A 24,742-nucleotide genomic window follows, 5' to 3' on the forward strand; every position below is an offset into this window, starting at 1 on the left:
CAGTACTTCCCCAACTTTTGTCGATGTCTGGGCATATCATCGTTTGGCTAAGCTTTGAAACTGGTAATTCAAAAATACCCACCCTGGTTAAAATGAGTTCATGCTCAGTTAGCGTTTCGCGAGATAAATGACAAGAGCTTAGATGGTTTACAATTGACTCATTACAATTTCCAAGGCTCACGGACTGTGTAATACCTCTTGAGCTACCACATGGTCCTCTATATTTCGAAAAGCACGACAAAAAGCATGGAGTTCCCATGGTATTGTTCGCAAATCGTGAACCAAATCAATACTAAGATTTTGTGTAACTTAAATTGAATTATTTATGAACTAAATTAGTTGTAAATTAAGTTGTTTTTCTCTGGCTAAGCGGCCTCCCAAAACAGTTTGAAAAATTGAATATCTATCCGAGTTTAAACGATGTCTTTTAACAGATTTACAACAGTGATAACAGTTACTTTTACATGACAGACGATTTTGAAAAGTAGCTGGTTTAGGTGCCTTTCTAAATTTACGCGACTACATGTGAGTAAAATTATTGCAAACGAACTGACTAATTTAATTTCGTAAGGTTGCACTGCGTGACACAAAATTCACTTCAATGGAAGTTCTGTGCCGTTCTCTATATCTACAGGAAAATAATAATCCAGTTTTTATCGAAAAATGTCTTTTTTTCTGGCGATTTTATGAGAACTTATAGTTTATGAACGCAAAAGAAGGGCTCTTTCACATAATATGTTCTTGTGGCGAAAGTTTTCTTAGATTAAAAGTTACATTTTCGAATTAAAAGGACTGCATTTTAAGTGCTGTTAAGTTGAACAGTTTCTAAATGAACAACACGAAATGTTCTGAATATTTGAATCTTGTCATAGTTATCCTGCCTCTGAAGTTTTTTCCCCTTCCTCGTAAATTGAATGATAACCGAAACAATAGATCGCCTAGAGATAAGAGTCAACTTTCGGCGGCTGTATTTTTCTAGATTAAGATTTTTCTTTACTTAATGATGTTTTATCCTATCGCAATTCTCAAAAAAGCTTTCATGGACTCAAATCACTGGTCAAACATAAGTTGGCCGTATAAGTTTCGTTTATTTTTTAGACCGCTCCATGTGCAATGTTAGGTCGAATTTTCGAAAATGCACGTAATTTGTTAGCTGGCTATTCTAGAAGTTCGCTCTTCTACCCTATTTTAGTCAGTCTGGATAAAAATATCCTGGGAAAGAAGTTGGAATTTTGCGCTGAGCCGAGATAAAAAGTTGCATATTTCTGGTCATGGCAGTAGCGTCAAAGTAGGTGTCAAACAAAAGACAAATTTAAAGTGAAAAAAACCGTTAAAAAAACCAAAATTTATGTGCTTTGTTGTCATAAAGGGTTGATATAAATATGCGAAGAAAAACAATACCCACGAACCAGGATTTTGTGAAAAGATGAGCTCGGCAATTTGTGCCATTTTGATATTCGGTGTTATTCAGAACTAACGTTTGAGCACTGAAGCGATTTTCGCTCAGAAAAAAAATTATTTTGCTATATTTAAAAAACCAAGGTGGTTTCGATTACCTTTAGACTAAGGTAGTTTCCTGGGCAAAGTTTGAAAGAAATAAATTTTTCGACCCGAAACGCACCGGACCGCTATTAGAGAGACTGCCTACGGTAGATAACAATATTAGAATCTCAACGTCTACATCGAGGAGTCTATAGTTAACAGGGAAATCTATATGATAACAACTGATAAACTAGAAAAATTTAATAAACGGCAGAGGTCATTTATTATTTTAAATCTCTGAATCAAATAAGATCTTTGTTTATTCAGACAGAAATGGCTGACGAGATTAATACTTGACTCGGAAATGTCATCTTCTTTAACATCTAATTAACAATTGAAATCGCACTGTTATCCAGCTTTTAGTGCATCCTTTCAATTAGCCAGTCGATTCGGTTGTGATTGGTTAGATAATAATTAAAATCTCAAACTTTCATTAAAATTATTCAATATCATCCCCTTGTTGACTTCTGATGAAAACACCTGCCACACAATTACAAAGCTGGGGAGTATGCATACCTTAAACGAGATCATCATCAGAAAATCAAAATGAAATTTACTCTGTGTACTGAACTTATGGTGTTATTAATTTCCGAAGTCGTAGCATCTCAAGCATTTCTTTGTAAGGAAGCATCTCTTTCTTGTCCTGTGATAACTTACAATCATCGCCGACTTAAAGGCTTCACGTTCAAAACAATTCACTTTGCCAGCGTGGTATCCTGTGGTTTGCTATGTCAGAGAAACCATCGATGTTGAAAACATCTGCAGTCATTAATAGTAAATTTGTGAATATGTATGTGTGTGTTCCTCTGTCTTAGTTCCCCTAGGTATGGAAAGTGTAGTTATTACTGACTCGCAGATCAATGCATCGCCCGTGTGTAGTTATAATCATTGTTTCTCGTCTCTCGCTTTGACGAGGGGCTAGCGCTCGAACGTCAGCTTTGAAACTCTTACTGTTGCAAATTTTCGTTATCGACTCACTTGATGAAACCAAATTACCTTATCATTCATTTTATCAGACGAAGTCGCTAAGATTTGTTATCGTATCGCTGGCAGTGCCCATGGGCAGTGTGAGACGAATCCTGTTCTCTGATTGGCTACTTAAGCGGGCAAGATGGCCCATATCACAATTTTGGCGATTTAGTCGCAAAAACTCGGCAAAGGGAGGTTAAAACAAAGAAAACATAAACTAACCGCCTGGGTTTACTATATTACAAACACAGCTGGCTTTCTTGCCCAGCTTTCTTAAAAAAAAAAAACAGGTCAATCTTGATTTGTAATCGGCGATCAGGTGATGCATATGGCTGCGTGTTTTTGCGTGATGAAACAAAATAGTTTTCATCGAAGGAAACGAAACGAAATGCTCAGATTTTAGACATCACAAATTTGAGAGCAAATAGAACACTTCTCGCAGACAAAATATGTCCAGTTACAACTGAGTTAAAAATTAATGCGGTTCTATCTGCTTTCAAATTTGTGATGCCTTGATGTAGTTGTTGACATAATAACTGGTATCTAGAAGTTTCTAAATAATTCAGTAATTTAGTAAGTATTTTCAACTCAGTTGTAACTGAGTATAATTTGTCTACGGGAAGTGTGCTCGAGTACTTAATAAATTATTCAGAAACTTCTACGGTAGATAACAATATTAGTATCTCAAAACTACATCGAGGAGTCTATAGTTAACAGGAAAATCTATATGATAACAACTGATAAACTAGAAAAATTTAACAGAAGGCAGAGGTCATTTATTATTTTAAATCTCTGAATCAAATAAGATCTTTGTTTATTCAGACAGAAATGGCTGACGAGATTGTTACTTGACTAGGAAATGTCATCTTCTTTAACATTTAATGAACAATTGAAATCTTACTGTAATCCAGCTTTCAGTGCATCCTTTCAATTAGCCAGTCGATTCGGCTATGATTGGTTAGATAATAATTAAAATCTTCAACTTTCATTTAAATTATTCAATGTCGTCCCCTTGTTGATATCTGATGAAAACGCCTACGACACAATTTTAAAGCTGAGGAGTATGCATACCGTAGACGAGGTCATCACCAGAAAATCAAAATGAAATTTACTCTGTGTGCTGGACTTATCGTGTTGTTAATGTCCGAAGTCGTAGCATCTCAAGCATTTCTTTGTAAGGAAGCACCTCTTTCTAATCCTGTGATAACTTACAATCATCGCCGACTTAAAGGCTTCACGCTCAAAACATTTCATTCGGCAAGCCTGATATCCTGTAGTTTGCTATGTCAGAGAGACCCTCGATGCGTTTCAACAAATTTCAGAAAAGTTTTCAAAAGTGAGGGAACCTGTGAGTTGAACGACAGAGGAGCTCTCCTTACTGAGAAAGGAAACGAACTGGAGTACGACGAAAAAGTGATTTACACTCAATTTTACGACACGAAGGTAACAAAAAAGTCTCGATAATAGACCAAGAAGGAGGTATTATTGATTCCTGGAGACACTTGTCTTTAGTTCGTGGTATCTTTCTCATAAAATCTTCATATTTCGACGACAGATGTAAAAAATTTCCATCTGTCATATGTTTCTTTGAATGTTTTTATCGTTTGGTCGTAAACTAGTTTGACGTGTATGCAGGTAAAATGGTGGTTTTTCATCTTTTTCTTTTAAAGGCGAATGGACCACATTTCACTGAGTGCTGATGATCAAAATGTTGTACTGTCGTTTAAAGTAAAATGAGAAATTTTTGCTAAGTGGGAATTTAAATCTCGGTATCATTGGAGTCAATATATGCAAACTGCTCCGAAGCTCAATAAAGTTAAATATATTTTAAGTTGAAAGTTCTTGAATAAATTCAGGTGGACCGAAAATAGGTCATACGGATTTAGTACACAAAATTCAGAATAAAATTTTAGCTTGAAGCTAAAACTTTCAAGATGAATCTAAAGGCCTTCAATTAGCTCACTTGTGCAGTCTCCATACGGTGATGAACCCGGAAGACTTATTGATTTCCCAATAAAATAAAAAATGAATGATTTTTTTGTTTTCAGCACCACTGTCAGGCCTTCAAGGAACATTTAAAAGTCGTCAACTGCAAATGTAAGTAGCGTTGGTTTGAATGGTATTCTTGAGATTAAAGTCAACGACTACGTGTTTAAATTACAATGAGTTACTTGTCCCGGCTGCTTCTTGTCTCTCTGCCAATAGTTACGGAATCTGTCGTCTTCGCGAACCTTCGCGGACCCTTACAAAAATCCTCCTTGATTTCTATTCAACCGTTTTCAAAATCCTCCTTGATTTCTATTCAACCGTTTTCAAAATCCTCCTTTATTCCATGATAAAACAAATCAATGTCTGTGCGATTGCATTTCTCTGTCTCAATTTCAGGTGAATCACCAAAAGCCCCAGTTCCCCTCGGCATGGAAAGCGGTGCTATTTTTGACTCACAGATCACCGCTTCCTCCGTGTTTAATTCTAAACATGCCGCATCGAATGCTAGATTACATTTCAAAGGATCCGAAAACCCGCTTAGAGGTGATGGCTGGGTAGCTGGAGAGGAAAACACCAACCAATGGCTGCAAGTGGATCTTCAGCAAACCACAAGGGTAATGGGCATAGCGACGCAGGGGAGACATGATTTCAGTAGGTGGGTTACTAAATACAAGCTACAATATGGCGATGATGGACAAACTTTCAGAGTTTACAAGCGAAACGGAGACATATCAGACACGGTATGAAAAAATATGCTTAATTGAAAAAACCTTTTTGTGGAGAAAAAGTCCCCATGAGGAATAGAACCTTTTTGTATTCTGCATTCTGATTCTCATCCCCTGAGCCACAAAGCAGTTACACTAGGCTGGGCCATATACTCTCTGTCACTGAACCTACAAAAAAGCATTCACGGAAGTTATAGGTTAAGAGTAATTCGTACTGTTAAAAAAAAAAAAAAAAAAAAAAAAAAAAATTACGCTCGTTAATTTTACGCCCAAATATATTCTACTTAGGTTTTCCCAGGAAACAAGAACAGAGACACAGTAGTTTACCACGATCTTAACCCGCTTATTTATGTTCGCTATGTTCGAGTTCTTCCGATGGAATGGAATCGGGCGATCGCTATGAGGATTGAGCTTTATTCTTGTTGAGGTAACCTGCTGGTCCGATCGTGTAGCAATGGCCGAGATTTTTGTGAAAAACGTATTCTGGGAGACAGAAGGTGTGCGTTGGGTAAGGGTAAGCTGTAATGGACTGACATTACATTTAACCCTTTAGCTCCCAAGATCTTCATGCTAATTCTCCCGTCTAGCTGCTGCACATTCCTTGCAAATCAGGTACAAGAATTAGGTGTTAGATCAGGCTAGATATATGTATGGATATTTTGGGAAAAAGTTTCCTGTTAATCACTTCTGGGAGTTAAGAGCGCTAGTAGTGCTCAGAAACCAAAGCGAGCCCCGGTTTAAGGCCAGTTGCCCTTTGGGTTTTGCGCGTGATTGTCATATGTCATCGATAGAGCTCATTTCACATAACATCCCCAACACCAATTTTTTTTTTAAAACTGAAATACGTTATTTGTTTTTGATAGAAAACCAAATTCTCTTTAGTTGTTTCAAAGTACAAACGTTATAACTGAAGGGAAGAATTCACGTTTTCGGCGTTAGGTTGCACTTGTAGTGTCACGTGACTTGTGATGTAAAGAAACCGCAAAAGTTTTAACTTTGAGTCAACTACCCACGGCTCGAGTCCGAACTTCGGTTTCGGCATTTTGTCGTAAATAGCTTCCATTTGTCTCGCCATAGAGTAATAAAAAAAAATTCTTAGTACTGTGATGTATCTTCTCAGGTAATTTCAGGGCGTTAAGCGAGTTGATTGTTCAATAAAACCACGCCTGATAGGAGATTAGTGCCCACGAATCGCTGTAGAACGTACCCGTGATCAAGCCTGGATTCCCACACAGGATTTCGTTTAATATCGTATTGCGTGGAATGTTTTATGTAACGCAAAGGGGAAATCCTGCCAAATTCAGTTCAATCTTCAAGAGCAGTTGTAGCTTAGAATAGCAGATCACAAAATTTGAGACGGTTTCAACTCTATGAATGGGGTAGAAACTAAAAATATCTGCAGAAACGGGGCATTTTAGTGAGCAGATATTTCACAACTTTGTGTGTGGAAATCGCCTCCGCAGTCGAAAACATGGTTCTATTAGTGTGTCCAAATTTCGAAAAAGACGACGCCACTACTTCAGGCAAATCAATAATTCATGATATATTTATTCTCAATATAGTTTTTTTGAAGACTGTGAACAATTTTAACGCTTTGCAGCCGTTTGGATTGTAGGATATTTTTAATCATTTGATTTACAACTCCACCGAGTCCGGCATGGACTCGCGCTTATAAATCATTTAAAGATTATTGCCTATTCGATGATCGTTGGTTACGTATCGTAACTATTAGAAGTCTCGTGGCACTACGCGTGAAATCTAACGTCGAAAAGGTGAATTATCAATCAGACCCTGAAAGTCTGACGGTCAAGGCAGGGGAATCGAGAAAAAAACAACCAGAAACTATCTTTTACATGCTTGTTAATACCGTTTTTGTTTCCTTATTTTTCATATAGAATAACAGCTGTTTGCAAGAAACGTCACTGCAAGTCAATCCCTTCTATGACTAATCCAAAATGATTTTTGTTTGTGGATTACAAAGTACAACAGCAGCTTGATTCGCTGACTAATTAATTATTGGTCGTTTTAGCTTAATATTTGACAATAAAAATCTGCGATAAAATATTATAAAGCATGACACGACGTTTCGACGTTTCCAGAACGTCATTATCAAGTAAACTAAAATAATAAAATCGAGTATATATATAATGAAGCGGTGAATAAATTACAAAGCGTTAAAAGTTAAACAAGCCACGCATCGTAAATCAGCATAGCGTTGTTTACTGTTTTAAATGTGATTTGTGTGATTCAAATTACGTCGGATATACGACGCGCCATTTGTTTCAACGCATTGCTGATCATCGATACTCTGCCATTGGTCGCCACCTGAGAGATGCCCATGGGAACATTGACTTACTCAATGAGAGCCAGTTTAGAATGCTCAAAAAATGTGGCACGAAATGGGATTGTCTTGTTTATGAAATGTTGTACATAAGAACAATAAGGCCCAATTTAAACACCCAGAGCGATTCCATTAGGGCCAAACTCTTTGTTTAACTTTTAACGCTTTGTAATTTATTCACCGCTTCTTTTTATAGATATACTCGATTTTATCATTTTAGTTTACTTGATAATAACGTTCTGGAAACGTCGAAACGTCGTGTCATGCTTTATAATATTTTATCGCAGATTTTTATTGTCAAATGCTTTACCAAATCTTTACTCATTTAGCTTAATAGTCGTTATAATTCGTGATGTGAGGGATATGCACCAATGGCAGCACATTAAGACGCACCTGTAAAAACGAACGAGAGAACGTGTTCTTTTGGAGACTCGTGTTCGATCAACCTCGATCAGTGCCTAACGAGAACCGATTGTGAAAAAAAACAATCTCTCGTAAAAATGTATAATATATTATACTCTCTTCACCACTTTAACAATGAAAGTAATAAATCTTGTATCGTAGGAAAGAGACACGTGTGTTCATTAAGCGACAAGAAACCTTTGACGAGTTTGCATGCCGTTAAGAAGTTTTTAGCAGTTGTGACTGATAAAATTATTGAATAAAGTAAGTACCCCCAGTTAAATTTGTAAGCAAATAAACCTTGCGAGTAAATGGTAGTCAACTAGTCAGATTTAACGCTCAGGAATTGTTGAGAAATAATTGCACAATAAAGGAAGTTATTACAACCCTAAAGGTTTCTACTTTTTAGAGCAAATATGGCCATGAGAGATTTATGGAAACACATAAAACCATCACGAAATCATTGAAAGTCTCGGAATTTTTACAATGGACGAGTCTGACATTATAGTTTCTTCATTAATCAAATTGTGACACGTGTTTTTAGTAGGATTCGAACCTGTAATTCTTCGTGCAGGAAAACGGCTTGTGAGCATGGCTTTGTCCGCCAAGAGCAGCTCACTCATGGTGGGATATGACGTAGTCTTTGAAGCTCAAGAAAAAGCCCTGAAGGCGTTTGCGATATCGGCGCAATTTTGATTTTATTTCTGGTTACTTTTACATTCATTGAGCCAGGTTACAATTTGGACTAACGTAAACTTTAATGTCATTTTGACAGTGCACGTATTGTATTATCGGAGAGCTCAATTTTAAATTTTGTCTCGTTGCTGTTTATTGAATAAAGATTAAACTCACGTATACAACATTTGCAACTGCAGAAGACATGGCCACAGGTAAACAATGGTTTTCTATTGCTATTTTTCCTCGTGAAAAAACAATCATACCGACTGTTGCCGCAACATGATTTTATATTCAAATTAGTTATAAACTGCGTCCTCTTCATATGAATTTCTTTTCGTTATTCAGGTATTTAATTAAAATCTTCCCGAAACTGTTATAAAGCTGATTATACGCACCTAAGGCGCAGTGTCGACCAAAAAAACAGAACGAAATGAATTTTTATCTGGGTGCTGTTCTAGTTGTGTTATCAATGCCCAAAGTCGTAGCATCTGAAGCATTTCTTTGTAAGGAAGCGTCTCTTTCTTGTCCTGTGATAACTCACAATCATCGCGTCACGCTTAAAACATTTCACCTTGCAAGCTTGGTATCCTGTGGTTTGCCATGTCAGAGAGACCCTCGATGCGTTTCAACAAATTTCAGAAAAGTTTCCAAAACCAAGGGAACCTGCGAGTTAAACGACCGAGGATTCTTCCCTCTTGACGAAGGAAAAGAACCGGAATGTGATAAAGAAGCTATTTACACTCAATTTTAAGTCAAAAAGGTAACAAAAATTTGTCTTATCTAGTTTAGTAATGAGCCACATAAGAAGTGGGCATCTTCAAAAAGTGTGTATCTGTTTATCCACCGGAACGCATCGAAATAAAGGACGGAAAAGCTACGATCTTTGCTTCATCACGAGATGGGGACTAAGCTTACTGATGAATTCTCTTTTGGGCGGTAGTAGAATATCAGAACACGAAAGCCTCTGACCTGAGATTTTATTTTATTCGATTTTATTTGTGACATCTTTCTGGTAAAATAATTATCTTTCCCACGTTAGAAGTGCAAATTTACCATCTGTCTTATCTGTCTTGGCAATGTGCCTATCCCTTTATCCTTGTGAAGTTAGACTATGGTGCAATTTCAGGTTTTCATCAGTCTATTAATAATCGCGTGTGAAGAATAGTTAGCGGCGTTACTGCGAATATTGACTTATAAAACGAATGGGCTATTTTCCAAATTTTCAGTATCTTTGGAGAAATGATACTTGCAAAGTCCTCCAAAGAACAATGCAGTTATAGTTAATTGAGTTAAGTCTTCTTAAATAATTTTGTGGACTGAAAGAAGGTAACATTCATGATTTGAGCCAAAAACTGAAGTTTTTAGCTTTATGTTAATAATTTAAAGATGAGTCTCTATTTGATGATTAACTAGGATGACTAGTTGATTTCGTCAATACGTATGGAGTCTCCCATCGTCGTGAACATCCCCGAACCATTTCTGGACCTTATGTGCTACCTTTAAAGTCCTCGAATGTGGTTTAAAAAGAAAGAATATTGCGCGGGAAAATACTGCGAGGGTCATTTATGAAAAAAAAAAAAAAAAAAAAAAGATGAAGAAAATAAGAAGCTGTCTAACACGTTTAAGATCCGTATTTTCCCAATGAAAACTCATTCATAATTTCAAATGCAGTCTGCGCCTGCGCCAACCCTTTTTTTTGGCATTTGGTGGGTCTGAGACGGAGTCGAGATATTTGAGAACGCTAGAGAATGAGTGGTAGAAATAGGAGAGATCAAACTCTGTTAGTTTATATCTATATTTATATTTGATTGAACATGTAGAAAAGCATCAACTTAAGTTCTAGGTTTTTACCGCCATGTCTTTCTTTCTAACAATTATTGGCAATTCTATCGTCATTTACTCCTGTTGGACTACCCCGAGCATAGCTCCTCCCTCAAGAATTTTCTCTATCAATCTGGCTGTGTCTGATTTGCTGGTTGGTTTGGTCGTCGTGTCCCTCTCTGCAGTCTTTAGGGCAATAATTTTGATCAGATTAAACAATCAGAGTAATGATTATGATAGTAACCTGGAGTGCGACATCAGCAAGACAGTGGGGTTCTTCGCTCTTTTTCTCTCTGGGGTATCCCTCAACTCTATCGCAGTCATAGCTGTGGATAGATATCTTGGGCTGTCACTTCATCTACGATATCACGAGTTGGTAACCGCAGTGAGAGCACTCATCGTAGTAGCAACTGTCTGGATTTGGTCTTTTTTTATGGCTCTGACATCAATGGTTTTTTCTTTAAATGATATTGTTAGCTCTTCTTTCATATTATTTAAAATTGTAATTACTACATGCGCTTATATTAAGATCTACAAAATAGCGCGTCATCATCAGAATCAAATCTTCGACGAGGCTGAAATTGAAAATCAAAATAACCAATTGGTACGATTTGCGCGCGCGAGTAAGCTGGCGTTTAATTCCCTGTATATATTCGTAATAATGCTTATCTGCTACGCTCCCTATGGCATCATCTCTTTCTTTTTTCCGTAAGTCACCTAACCCCAGTCCATCATTAGCCTTGGGCATGAGTGTATCAATTTCTATAAGTCTGTGTAATTCCTGCATAAATCCATTGGTGTATTGCTGGAAAATTCGTGCAGTTCGCGTGAGAGCCATCAACCTTCTGACGCGTGTACTTCCAGGATGGAATAGTTGAAAGCAGATCTAGAAAGAGGAATATTCAAAGTACTTTGTTACAAGATATTTAAACAAGCGAACACACTGCGAAGCGTTAGTTTTAAATAATTGGAAAAGAAAGTTATGATTGTTAATAGAAAAGTGTGAAAGCCCACGTCATTTAAATAAGTAACATTTGGTGAATCAATGTTTGACGGCTAAATATTGAGTCACCATAAAATTTAAGTACAATGCTGTTATAGGTAGGTCTCGAATTTTCGACTGACATCTTGCCTATCTCCGTAGAGCATTGAGGCTGAATGACACGCATTGCCTACATGGCTAGCCGCTATTGGAATTGATTTATCAATAAAGCGGGTGTGGTTACACTACAAAATCTAAGAGCCACCTAAACTTAAAGGTTATATTTAGGTGACTTCATCATCGTCCTGATCTTCTTTCAGCTTTCTTTCCATGTCTATTAATGTCATCCATGTCTCTGTGTTAGCATTAGCCTACTAGCTTCCATAAACTAGTGTAGCTCATATGAAATGAATATGAAGAGCGATCTTCGCCGCAATAAACACTTCTTAGCGGTAGTGAAAATATGACCTGAAAAAAACTCAGGCCTATACAGGATTTGAACCTATGACCTTTGCGATACCGGTGTAGTGCTCTTCCAACTGAGCTGACAAGCCAAGTGGGAACTGGTTATTATGTTGGTTCGTAATAAACTCGTGAAATGATGAATAAATGAGTTTTTTCAGGTCATATTTACACAACTACCTATAGCTCATATGGTTTAATAACTATGAATTAGAATGAATGTTTTCAGTTTAATTTATATTAACCTGTTGAGTTGCATCAAAAAACATTGTGCTTTGCATATTTAAGTCTAGACTGGCATATTTTAAGGAAGTAATGTGTGTATGTCCCAAAATAATGTGTGCATTGCGAGGTAGCTTAATTTAATTAACATCAGCATTGTATAAACTACTTTCATATATCTGTCAGACGTGTAAAATGAATTTTAGTATTTTAGGGTCTGAGTTGTAAAAATGAACATTTAGTAACAAAAAAAAATTATCACCATTCTCCGTAACTGCCTTTTATTAGTTGTCGTCATTGTCATCTGATTGACATCGTCATAGTTACCATCATCATGATTATCTTCGTCACCTTCTGTAATGGTTTCGTAATCGTTATCATGATCAATGCTATCTTCAGCAGCATGGCAATTTTTATTGTGTAGCAAAATTTTTGCCGTTTGTCTAGAAAGGTTTCAGATAATAGTGCTGCTGTTCTCGAGATAGGCATAAAACTAACAAATGAGAAGGTCGCGCTTGCTCAAAAAGTGTCCTATTGCAATTCCATGATCCAGCGAGAAGCAAATTTTAGACTATGCAATCGGGGTCGAGAAACTATACCTTTGGCGGATCGCATTGTAGTCAAGAAATTTTCTTTAATGTTATCTCTAGCCACAGGCTGCCCAAGCATACTGCGTGTTATTTCAGGGCTTAAAGGTCTTTGACAGGAATATCTGACGTGCTGAATATGTGTATCAACTAGGGTAGTTCAAGCCAAAATTTTCTCGGTATGACATCTATCCCTTTGTTTATTGGTATTAAAATCATTCCTAAGTTCACTGAAGTTGATATTCCCTTAATATTGCACGATTGTGGGATGAATGAAGATTGAATTTTAAGCATTCGCGTGTGCCATAAGATATGTAAGTGATAAAAAATAATAGTGATAGCAAAATCGAAAAATGTTACGTAAAAAGCGTCACTTACCTTTATTCCATGGCCGCCTAGTCTATTCTGGCCATCCTTTGTACCGAGTGTTGTAAACTACAACAAATAAAAATGGCAGGTCAGCCCAACCGGTCCCAAGCGCCAACCGTCGTCACTCAGAGGCCAATAAAGTTCACAGAAAAGTCGACTGATCTCCATTAAAGAGCCACCAGCGAGAGCAAAGAGCAAATACCTACCTGTTCGAGTAGCAACAGTTTCCAAATTCTCCTGCATTGGCCTGAGAGGCACTCCGCTTTTCATCCATTCTGGCCTTATTCTTATTTCTTTTGGGAGGGATTCAAAATATCGGTCGACTTACACGCACCGGCCACCCGCAAAAGCGACAACCCTCTCTTGGGAGAGCGTTATTTGATTGATTAAAGGGGTGAGTTTCCAAAGAAACTGTGTTGCTGCGTCGGTGGGAGAGTATAACAACGTAATTTGGTTTTACCAACTAAGTTGATAACGTAAATTGGCCACAGTAAAGAATTTTAAAGGAGACGTTTCAAGTGTTAGCCCTTCGTCTCTCGCTCTGACGAAGGGCTAACGCTCGAATGTCAGCTTTGAAACTCTACTATTGCAAATTTACGTTACCGACTCAGTTTATAAAACCAAATTGCCTTATCATTTATTTGATCAGACGAAGTCGCTAAGCTTTGTTATCATATCGCTGGCAGTGCCCGTGGGCAGTGTGAAGCGAATCCTGTTCTCTGATTGGCTACCTAAATAGGCAAGATGACCCATCTCAATGTTTGCGATGTAGTCGCAAAAATTCGGCAGAGGAAGGTCATAACGAAGAAAACATAAAGAACTCACCCGGTTTTACTGTATTACAAACACAGTTGGCTTTCTCGCCCAGTTCTCTTAAAAAATCTCGTTCAGTCAAGATGGCTGGATATCAGCCTCGTTCTTTTTCCCCCGCTTTTACGGACTTCGACTTTGTTTCGGTTCATAAGAACTTTTTTTCTGTTCGCAAGAACAGAACTTGGCTAATATCCCGCCATATTGACCTCACGCTTGGTCAATAACGCATATATATTGAAATCCTTTAATAACACCAACATATTGGTCAAACGGCTGCGCATGCGCATATAATTTCAAGCAACTTGAATAATTTGCCATTGTAGACACGGAGAAGCCTCAGGGCAGCGTACATTTTTTTTCGCGATTTTTAAGGAAAGTTCGAACTTCTAATTCTAAGACTTATATACGTTGTTGTTTTATACTCTCCCCACTTTGTGCTAGTTTACACTCTCATATATATATTTTTTTGCACTTTCCACGGCGGCGCAACGAAGTCACTCGTAAGCTTGGTCGTGCTGGCGGTAGTAGTTTTTCCATGGTGGAATTGCCGGTAAACACCGAGGAAAATGCGTGAAAAATGGAAGAACCAGAGCTACAAAAGATACTTGTGAGGATAGCAGGGTACGGTTTTCAGTCACAGTAGACTGGGAAGAACTGCAGGGTTAGAGAAGGTTCTGTTATCTGCCTTCGTAACTGAAAAGAAGCGCCTTCTTTAACATCTAATTAACAATTGAAATCGTACTGTTATTCAGCTTTAGTGCATCATATTATTATGTCAACAACTGCTTCAAGGCATCACAAATTCGAAAGCAAATAGAACCGCATTAAGTTTCAACTCAGTTGTAACTGGGTGTATTTTGTTTGCGAGAAGTGTTCTATTTGCTTTAAATTTGTGATGTCTAAACTCTTAGCATTTCATTTCAGAGTCTGTTTTCAAATGCCATTTCGCAAAGGTTGTAGACATCATACATCACTGGATGCTTGACACCAATTTCAGACTCTAAGGCTACATTGGCTTTCTCGAGCATTTGTTCATCTGTTAGCGAGGCATACTCTTCAGCTGCTCTTCATTATCGCCAGGCTCGTCGTCATCGCTGGAGGTTTCCTTGCCATCTGATTGCTTTCTCTTCGTAGAGAGTCGCGAAAAAAATCTCTGGATTTGAACTTTGAAAGCCATTCCATTCTACCAAACATTAGGGAGCCATCGGTGTTGCGAGCATTGCGCATATCGTTAGCTACTTGTGCAGGATCTTCCTTCCACCCAATTTTTGACCAATGTCAAACTTTTTCTGTAAGTAGCCACGGACTTTGTCAGAAAAGCGTCTTTGTCCGCCTTTAGGTTTGTGAAGTCCCCAACCCATTCGGAGCGAGTTTACCGCGGTTGTGGTTTCAATTTGAACTTCTTTCTGGAGGCGAGACTTTCTTTTGAAATCTAGTGGAATGCTCTGGAAACGCTGAACCCAATCGATTCCTAAGTGGTCATACACGCTCCTCTGTACCGTCTTCACTGGGCTGTGATCTGCAGTCACACTTAGACGAGTTTCCAGCTCTGCACGACTAAGGAATTCCTTTGAGCATTGGGGATGGGGACATTCGAAGGTGCCACCGACATCGTCAATTCTCCCGCAGTGCTTGGTCGTCTTATCCATCTCTCGTGGCTTTCATAAAATCCTGTCGCAAACATCCTTACCGTGCTGTGGTTCCGAAAAATCATATCTCACGACGTCAATTCCCTGACGACTTCCGACATCTCGGAGGGCCGCTAGGAGACTGCTGTTGTGATAACAACCTGCTTCGTCTGACCTTAGGTACACCTTTGTAATGGTTGAATGGATTATTTTCAGTGACAGTGATGAAGTGACAAGACAGTGATGAGTTGCTCGAGGATTGAGGGAACAGCGAACCAATCCTGGCTGCAACTGTTTAACAGGTGAGCGCAAAAGGAGACCTCTAGCTTCCCTCCTTTCTTGACAATGACACTGCATAAATGCCAAGTTATGCCTCTCTTTGCAAACCACTCTGATTGCTTTCCGCGAAATTTTATTTGCAAAAAGTTCATTGCCTAGTCAGATAATATAAAAACTTTGTCCTCCGGAAGAGAAAGCAGGATGCTTTGCTTGCATTTTTCCTGATTGTGGGCGCGCATAACGTGTGCCTTCCACTCATTGACTTTCTCTTCAGCGACAAGTGCATCTTGTCGAAGATCGTCCTCCTTCCCTTAAATATTTATCTTGGAGGAATACTTTTCAATGGCAGAATGAATTTCCTTTATAGCCTCCTTCAGTGCCTCACAGACGTTACATGAAATATTATGGTCGTGGCTACAATCTGTGCAATATTCAACGTCAGTGGGATCACTCAGGGCGAATGCTTTCATCTCGATAGTGTAACTTAGCCTCTTTCAGCCTTGTGCACGTTTGCGCACACCACTCCTTGTTCGCCCCCACTTCTTCCAATTCGTCTACAATCTTGTGAAGTGCTTCAAAACCATTGACGCCATCTGCCACCGTGTTATCAAGACCTTTAAGAGATTTTCTCTAGGAGGCTTCCTGAACCTCAAGAATCCTCCACAAAGTGGCGCGACTTATAGGACTGAAATTTTCTTCTTTGCAAAAATCAAGGTACTGTTTAATGATGGTACATCTTGCAACGGTACGCACTATGTTTGGCATCACTAATTCTTCACCACTTTCAAGCTTGAGTTTTCGGCTTCCAAATGCCACATCCTGATAGCAGTAAGGGCGAGATGTAAATCATCTGATCGAACTCGATGCTGTAGTATCTTGGCTACTGGGATATCGGGGCCTTAAGAAGAACTATGCACTCTGGCTTTTTATTTGCCTATCACTTACATTTTCAAAAGGTAGATGAAGAGCCTTCAACTCGCTTACTTTAAACCTATTCGCGTATATACTAAGGATCTGTGTCCTTAGCATGTGAGATGGCGCTCTCCTATAAGCCGCGACTAACGCCTCTAGACCAGGGTCAGCAGTCGTGCCGTTCACTTTTTCTCCCTGGAGAGCTTGAGGCAGCTTCTCTCTATCATTTGGTGCTGTGACATTGCAAACCAACCTGCATGCCTCAGTCACTTTACAAACGAATTTTTCTCGTTCTACATCAGTATATGCATCCCAGCTTTTCAGCTGATATTGCAGCTGATCAACTTTTTTTTTGCCCTGATACCTGTGCAAGGTTTTCCATTGCAGAGTTAAAAACCTGAACGGAAGCTCTACAATTGCTCTTAACCGTCAGGTGTGATTCCCCTTCTTCTCCACTACTTTCTAATTTATCAGTGGGACATAACCGAGGAGTCCACAGTGTGTCTGTCTGAACATGGCTAACGTCGATTCCTGTTGTCGACGGCACTTCCTCGTGGGCGTAAAGAGCTGCCGCAGCAACCTCGTTAGGAGCCCTGTAAAAAGAACGTGATAGAAAAGGTAAATCACGAGAAGTCACCGTCATTTCTTCACCTCCTTCAGCAATTCATCTCCAAACAGTCTCGCCCCCCCTCCCCATATATGTTCCCCTCTTTCTCTGTCTATACCTCTCCGTTTATTCCAATTTTTCAGTCGTTCTTCACTCATTTCTCTCATCGATCTCCCTCCGGCTGCATCTGTCTGTGTCCGACTACGTTTCGTTTAGAAGTTTCAATTTCATTCTCTCCGAGATCAATTGTACCATGCGATATCCCATATTTACATATTAGGATTTACCGCTTGTGTAGGTGTGGTGAGCTGTTTGAGTCGCTACCGGCCTTATTCCCTACATCTGGAGCTCAAGCCGACTCCTCAATGGTAGCTTTATGTCTCTTCCGACAATTACTGCAAATTATTGAAAGAAGAAATATACTAATTGAAGCTTTCTTTGAGATTTCCCTCAGCATTCATAAACAGTTTTGGGCCACACTATCAAAACTTCCTCAAGACATCCCGGGGCAAACTCATTCCTAGCATTTATCTTCTTCCTTCTTTCCTCGCCCCAGGGTCTCAAGGGCATGACCGGCGAAACACCGAGAACGAGGCTGTTCCAAGCGAATGTCATCATTGAGTCTTGTTGTAAAACTGAGTACCTCTTCAGTCTTTTTTCTGCTGCGATCAATTTACAAACGGATTTGCTGACCACACAATCGATGATGTGTGGTGTATCCAGTTAGTAATCATCACACGTGCTCTTAATAATAGGCTAATTGATAAAATCTAACACTATTTCAAAGTGACAACATCGAAAATGCGGGATATATAAATTTGGTTCTCCAACAAGTACAAGAAGGAGAACTTCGTAACTGACTCACGTGATCCAATCGGGACAACCATTCCCTGAAATTTCAGGATTTCTTTCGCCATTTTGAGATTAACTACATCCTATATTTGTGTGGGATTTCCCACACTTAGTCAACGCCCGCGAAATTTATTTCTTTATTTATTTGTCCACGAGAGAGAAGTGCTTGTCACGTGGTTTCTATTTGCGTTCAGTGAGCCGTGAAGACTGGATTCCAGTCGGCGTTTTTCATAGTGTATTGTACGGCGGCCATTTCTCTTCTCAGTCGTTGGGTTTTGGAAAACTTATTCGGAATTTCATGTTTGCTTCTTGGGGATTTTTGTTTCCAAGGTAAGGATAAGTCATTTCATATTTTCACGGGTTCTTTGCGTGCTTTAACTTTTCAATTTTGTTGTGGGAGCTTCACGATTAAGCTCTCACGAAAGGCGATTACGTTTGTACACCTGGTTTGTGTTCTTTCTTTCATAATCTGAGGCGTTTGTTTCGTTATTTCTTCAGGTGTCTATAACAAAAGATTTTTTCACGTAAGTCAACACGCTGAAACGCGGCTTGTGTTCAGTGCAGGTTGCACAGGAGCTTTTACGCTTTCACAAGCCAAAATTTATCGGCTTGGACCTTCGGTGCGGGTTGTGTCAGATTGAAAGGAGTCATTGTACTCTCGCAAGCCAACATTTGTCGGCTTGAATGTATTTGTGCGGGTTGCGCTTCAAAGAGTCTCAGGGTGTCTCAAAGTGTCTCACGAGTGTCTCAAAATGTCCCACGAGTGTCTCAAAGTGTCACAAACTGAAAGAAACTATTGTTTGCCTTGAACTGTCAAGAGTGTTATCTATTTTAATAAACTGAGTTTCTAGTTAGTTGGATTGATGTTGTTGCTCGCTCAAGCACACAAGTAAATATGGGGATCTCCGTTGACCAATTCCGCTCAAGGATTGGATCTCATGAAGATTTACATCCTGATTTTAGTGAAAACTATGACCTCTTTGATGATCTCAACATTTCATCAACATTGCTGAATAATGAACCACTGATATTGAATGAATTACCTGATTTTGATTTTCGTCAAATGGTCCAGACACCCGATAAAGAGCAAAAAGAATTTTTTTAACACATTTTACATCAGATTAAAACCTCAGAAACCCCTTTCTACTGCTTCCTCAGTGGAGGGGCTGGTGTTGGCAAATCGCATTTAACAAAAGCTTTGTATCAGGCAGTGCTTAAGTATTATAACACTAGAGCTGGTGATGATTTTCATCAGATCATAGTTATACTATTAGCTCCAACTGGTAAAGCTTAAGGGTGACACTCTTCATAGCACTCTGGCCATTCCTGTCAATCAATCACTGAGAAATTACAAACAGCTTGATTCAAGTAGACTAAACACTTTGAGAAGTCAATTGATTTTTGTTGATGAAATCTCAATGGTAGGAAATGGTACGTTTGCAATACAGCTAAACAATAGGCTTAAAGATATAAAAGGCTGTAGAGAGGATTTTGGAGGTGTGAGCATAATTGCTATTGGTGACTTATTCCAATTAGAATCTGTTATGGATGCTTATATTTTCAAAGACCTCAAAAATGTAGATTTATGCTGTTCTTTCTCCCAGTTTATGGCATAAACACTTTAAAATGTTTGAACTTAATGAAATCATGGGTCAAAGAGACAGCAAATTGTTTGTAGAATTACTTAATAGGTTGCGCAAAGGTAAACACACAGTAGCTGACATTGCAAAACTTAAAGAGAGCTATACAAGAAGACATCAACAACCCAATAGATGCAGTTCACCTATTTATACAGAATGCTAAAGTAGATGAATTTAAACAAAGGGCCCATAATGCAGCCACAGGAAACAAATTCACAATAAATGCTCAAGATAGTGTTATTGGAGCTATCTCTCCAGAGCTAAGATGGCATGACAAATGGTGCTGGAAATGTTGTTAAACTAGTTCAGTTACATCAACAAACCAAACCATCTGGTATTGTATGGGTACAATTTGACCACTCAGATGTAGGTCAGAAAACAAGGAATGAAAAAAGACATTTGTATGTACAATGAATTGAACACACATGGACCCCAGTAAACCCTGTGACTACACAGTTTGCGGTAGGTAGAAACAGAACAGCACAAGTTGTTAGAAAACAATTTCCACTGCGTCCCGCAGCAGCAAAAACAATTCACAGGTCACAAGGTGATACTGACAGTAGAATTGTTGTGGATTTTAGTACCAGAAATACTATTCCACACATACATTATATGGGACTCAGTAGAGTGACTGCTATAGAAGGCCTATATATTTCTGATTTGTGTGAAAGCAAGATTGCTGTTAATCCAGATGGAGAGATTAAGAACAACTGCAAAACTTAAGCTTTGCATCTCCCTCTCCATGACATAACATTTTCCCTTCTTAAACTGTGTTATCTTAATGTAAGGTCTCTTCACAAACACATAGAAGATATATGTAAAGACTTAATTTATCTAGTAAGTGCTGATATCAATATTTTCACAGAAACAAGATTTAATTCTCAAGATAATAATGACATGTATGACATTGCTGGTTATGTTCTCTTCCGTAATGATAACCTTAATTCCAGCAATGGATCAAGGTCTTATGGTGGTACAGCTGTGTTCAGTAAAATCCCATACTTACCTGGATACCCCTATTGTCACAATATACATGGTGTTGAAATAACAGTAATTAAGTTAGCAAGGTTTGAGGATTGGACAATCATAGGGATATATCACTCCCCAAACGTGCCTGTAAGACAACTTTATGAAGCAATAACTGAGGTATTAAATAACATTTCACCAGACAACAATATCATTACTAGAGACTTTGATATAAATTGGCTTGTTGAAACAGACAGAAGACCTTTGTATAATTTACTAGTGAGGGATAACCACTACAAACAGTTCATATCAACTTATACAACTGACAAAAACACAGTAATTGATCATATGTATACAAATATATCTAACATTGATATACAATTAGATGTTTTAGAAACACATTTCACAGATCATAAAGCTGTTTGGGCCTCATTTCACGGTGTCCTATAACAAATTACTTTATCATGATGTACATTGTTTTTAAGTTAAGAGAACAACAAAAGAAAGCAGTAAATAGTTATGAAAAGAGTTGTTTCTCTTTTTTTCAGAAGAATTTGTAATGAGAAACTTGCAAAACTCTTAATAAGGAAATGCTGCTTATTCATTTGGTACCAGAACAGGCCTTTTAAAATTAAGTTTGAAGTCATCTTTCTAAGAGTTGTCCAGTTTAACAACCATTTGCAAAAGACAAAAATAAACTACATAACACACAGTCCTGAAATTTCAAGGCAGCTCCTTTAGCATCTTGGCTAATTTCTAACTGCAACCTTTATTGACAACCCTGCATTAAACAATTATTCCACAGTTAAGTCTGCAACCCCTCCTGAAATACTCCAGGATACCAAAAACAACAACAACAAGCAAACAAACATATTAGTGAAGTGAGCAAACAACCACATGCGTGACTTTCACGTAATGTAAAATTCGTGATTGCAGCATTCCCACGTGCGTAAAGTGCTTGTAACTTACGGGAAACACACGCATGTTACACCAAAAAAACCCGCGTGTAGTACAAGAGGCCGATTACTCGCAATTTCTCGTAGTTTTGAATTTCCCTTTTGTTTTTCAGAACACCCATATACCTGTACTTTTTTACACCGATGCGATAGAAATTAATTGGAAAAACATTCCTTGAAATAGGAAGTCGTCCTGTATTTTCAGCGAAAAAGATTGTCAAGTGATCAAAACAACACCGGCCAGATTATAGTCACGTGCTCGGCAACGACTTGTGGAAAGCGATCATCTTTCATTCTTACCATCAAAACAGTCACGCTTGCATAGAAGAATAACAAAACGAAACGATTACAACGGAAAGACCCAAATTGGCGTAGAAAGAAATAATGCCGCAAATTACCATTTTTTTTTATGTCATGTGTACATGTTTCCGTGGGAATTTCTGTGTCAACAGCTTGCTGTCACTCACAAACTCTACGTGATTCTCGCTGTTCCTCGTTATGTTCAGCGCATGGACAATTCGAAGACGCTTCAAATTTGGTTTTTAAGTTGATCATAGCACTAATCTGAAACATTTGAAGTCCATTTCAATATAGTAAATGTCGAAACAGGCGTGTATAGACAATAAATATCGCAACGATCAGTGCAATCATAACAGCGCCACGACTTTGGACTTACTTCTTCGGAAGGATAGATCTCGAGTTCGAAGCCGACTAATTACGACTAATTACGAAGAGTCCACGCTAATTTGCATATCGCAGAGCGCCCACAAGAACTCGTTTCTACGCTATCGTGTATCCACGAGTTAAAAAGTAGTAGCAGAAATTTTTTCAATTTTTTTTCAATGACTGTTACGAAAATATTTACTGCTCCAAGTATTTCCAGTGTTGCCGTATAAACAAATAAATAGCCTAAGCCACCAAGAGGTAATTTATTTGTTGAAGACGATTACCAAACGTTCAAAAACACGCCAAAAAGCTTCCAGGGAGGAAAGGAAAGGCATATTGCTTGATAAAAGGAAAAGTTAATACCCCAGATCCCTCCTGTGAATCTGTATTTGTTCAAATAATTCCCACACAAAAATTACTATTCAGACTGTTGATTTCAGGCCTAATATCACCCCTGTAGTACAGTTGACTCACAGTGAGCGACAGGTTTGCTTCCGCTCAAAAACCCCTTCCAAACACTTTGTCAATAAAATCCCACACAAGTACGCATTGCGGACCTATTTTTTATAGCTTTACTACCGCCTTGGTGGGTGGGGTATTGACAAGGCCTTCGCTGAATCAGTACTTCCCCAACTTTTGTCGATGTCTCGGCATATCGTCGTTTGGCTAAGCTTTGAAACTGGTAATTAAAAAATACCCACTCTGGTTAAAATGAGTTCATGCTCAGTTAGCGTTTCGCGAGATAAATGACAAGAGCTTAGATGGTTTACAATTGACTCATTACAATTTCCAAGGCTCACGGACTGTGTAATACCTCTTGAGCTACCACATGGTCCTCTATATTTCGAAAAGCACGACAAAAAGCATGGAGTCCCCATGGTGTTGTTCGCAAATCGCGAACCAAATCAATACTAAGATTTTGTGTAACTTGAATTGAATTATTTATGAACTAAATTAGTTGTAAATTAAGTTGTTTTTCTCTGGCTAAGCTGCCTCCCAAAACAGTTTGAAAAATTGAATATCTATCCGAGTTTAAACGATGTCTTTTAACAGATTTATAACAGTGATAACAGTTACTTTTACATGACAGACGATTTTGAAAAGTAGCTGGTTTAGGTGCTTTTCTAAATTTTCGCAACTACATGTGAGTAAAATTATTGCAAACGAACTAAGTAATTGAATTTCATAAGGTTGCACTGCGTGACACAGAATTCACGTCAGTGGAAGTTCTGTGCCGTTCTTTATATCTACAGGAAAATAATAATCCAGTTTTTATTGAAAAATATTTTTTTTCTGACGATTTTATGAGAACTTATAGTTTATGAGCACCAAAGAGGGGCCCTTCTACATAGTATGTTCTCGTGGTGAAAGTTATCTTAGATTAAAATTACATTTTCGAATTAAAAGGACTGCATTTTAAGTGCTTTTAAGTTGAACAGTTTCTAAATGAACAACACGAAATATTCTGAATATTTGAATCTTGTCATAGTTATCCTGCCTCTGAAGTTTTTCCCCTTCCTCGTTAACTGAGTGAAAACCGAAACAATAGAGCGCCTAAAGATAAGAGTCAATTTCGGCGGCTGTATTTTTCTAGATTAAGATTTTTCTTTACTTAATGATGTTTTATCCTATCGCAATTCTCAAAAAAGCTTTCATGGACTCAAATCACTCGTCAAACATAAGTTGGCCGTATAAGTTTCGTTTATTTTTTAGACTGCTCCATGTGCAATGTTAGGTCGAATTTTCGAAAATGCAGGTAATTTGTTGGCTGGCTATTCTAGAAGTTCGCTCTTCTACCCTATTTTAGTCAGTCTGGATAAAAATATCCTGGGAAAGAAGTTGGAATTTTGCGCTGAGCCGAGATAAAAAGTTGCATATTTTCGGTCATGGCAGTAGCGTCAAAGTAGGTGTCAAACAAAAGACAAATTTGAAGTGAAGAAAACCGTTAAAAAAACCAAAATTTATGTGCTTTGTTGTCATAAAGGGTTGATCTAAATATGCGAAGAAAAACAATACCCACGAACCAGGATTTTGTGAAAAGATGAGCTCGGCAATTTGTGCCATTTTGATATTCGGTGTTATTCAGAACTAACGTTTGAGCACTGAAGCGATTTTCGCTCAGAAAAAAAAATTATTTTGCTATATTTAAAAAACCAAGGTGGTTTCGATTACCTTTAGACTAAGGTAGATTCCTGGGCAAAGTTTGAAAGAATTAAATTTTTCGACCCGAAACGCACCGGACCGCTATTAGAGAGACTGCCTACGGTAGATAACAATATTAGAATCTCAACATCTACATCGAGGAGTCTATAGTTAACAGGGAAATCTATATGA

At 38.3% G+C, this 24,742-nt stretch overlaps 1 protein-coding gene and 1 long non-coding RNA gene across 2 annotated transcripts; both read left to right on the forward strand.

Moving 5' to 3' along the window:
* The first annotated feature begins 3,573 nt into the window (after nt 1–3,573).
* LOC149048244 (retinoschisin-like) lies at nt 3,574–7,255 on the forward strand. Its single transcript, XM_089199008.1, has 5 exons — nt 3,574–3,954; nt 4,560–4,608; nt 4,897–5,240; nt 5,514–5,652; nt 7,121–7,255. Exons 1-4 carry the CDS (start codon nt 3,613–3,615, stop codon nt 5,649–5,651), a joined length of 873 nt encoding a protein of 290 aa, XP_089055134.1. The 5' UTR covers nt 3,574–3,612; the 3' UTR covers nt 5,652; nt 7,121–7,255.
* Nucleotides 7,256–18,389: 11,134 nt separating this feature from the next.
* LOC149048245 (uncharacterized) lies at nt 18,390–19,034 on the forward strand. The gene is made up of 2 exons (XR_016184796.1): nt 18,390–18,510; nt 18,679–19,034. It is a non-coding gene; the product is annotated as an uncharacterized LOC149048245 (long non-coding RNA).
* Nucleotides 19,035–24,742: the final 5,708 nt, after the last annotated feature.

Source organism: Pocillopora damicornis, chromosome 3 (assembly GCF_964200805.1).
Source record: "Pocillopora damicornis chromosome 3, jaPocDami1.2, whole genome shotgun sequence".
Lineage (NCBI taxonomy): Eukaryota > Metazoa > Cnidaria > Anthozoa > Scleractinia > Pocilloporidae > Pocillopora > Pocillopora damicornis.

Excerpts from the sequence above, each read along its gene's own strand:
- LOC149048244 (XM_089199008.1), top strand. The coding sequence starts at position 3,613 with ATGAAATTTACTCTGTGTGCTGGACTTATCGTGTTGTTAATGTCCGAA. Across the intron at positions 3,955-4,559 it reads CTCAATTTTACGACACGAAG|CACCACTGTCAGGCCTTCAA; the intron begins GTAACAAAAAAG and ends TTTTGTTTTCAG. Across the intron at positions 4,609-4,896 it reads AAAAGTCGTCAACTGCAAAT|GTGAATCACCAAAAGCCCCA; the intron begins GTAAGTAGCGTT and ends TCTCAATTTCAG.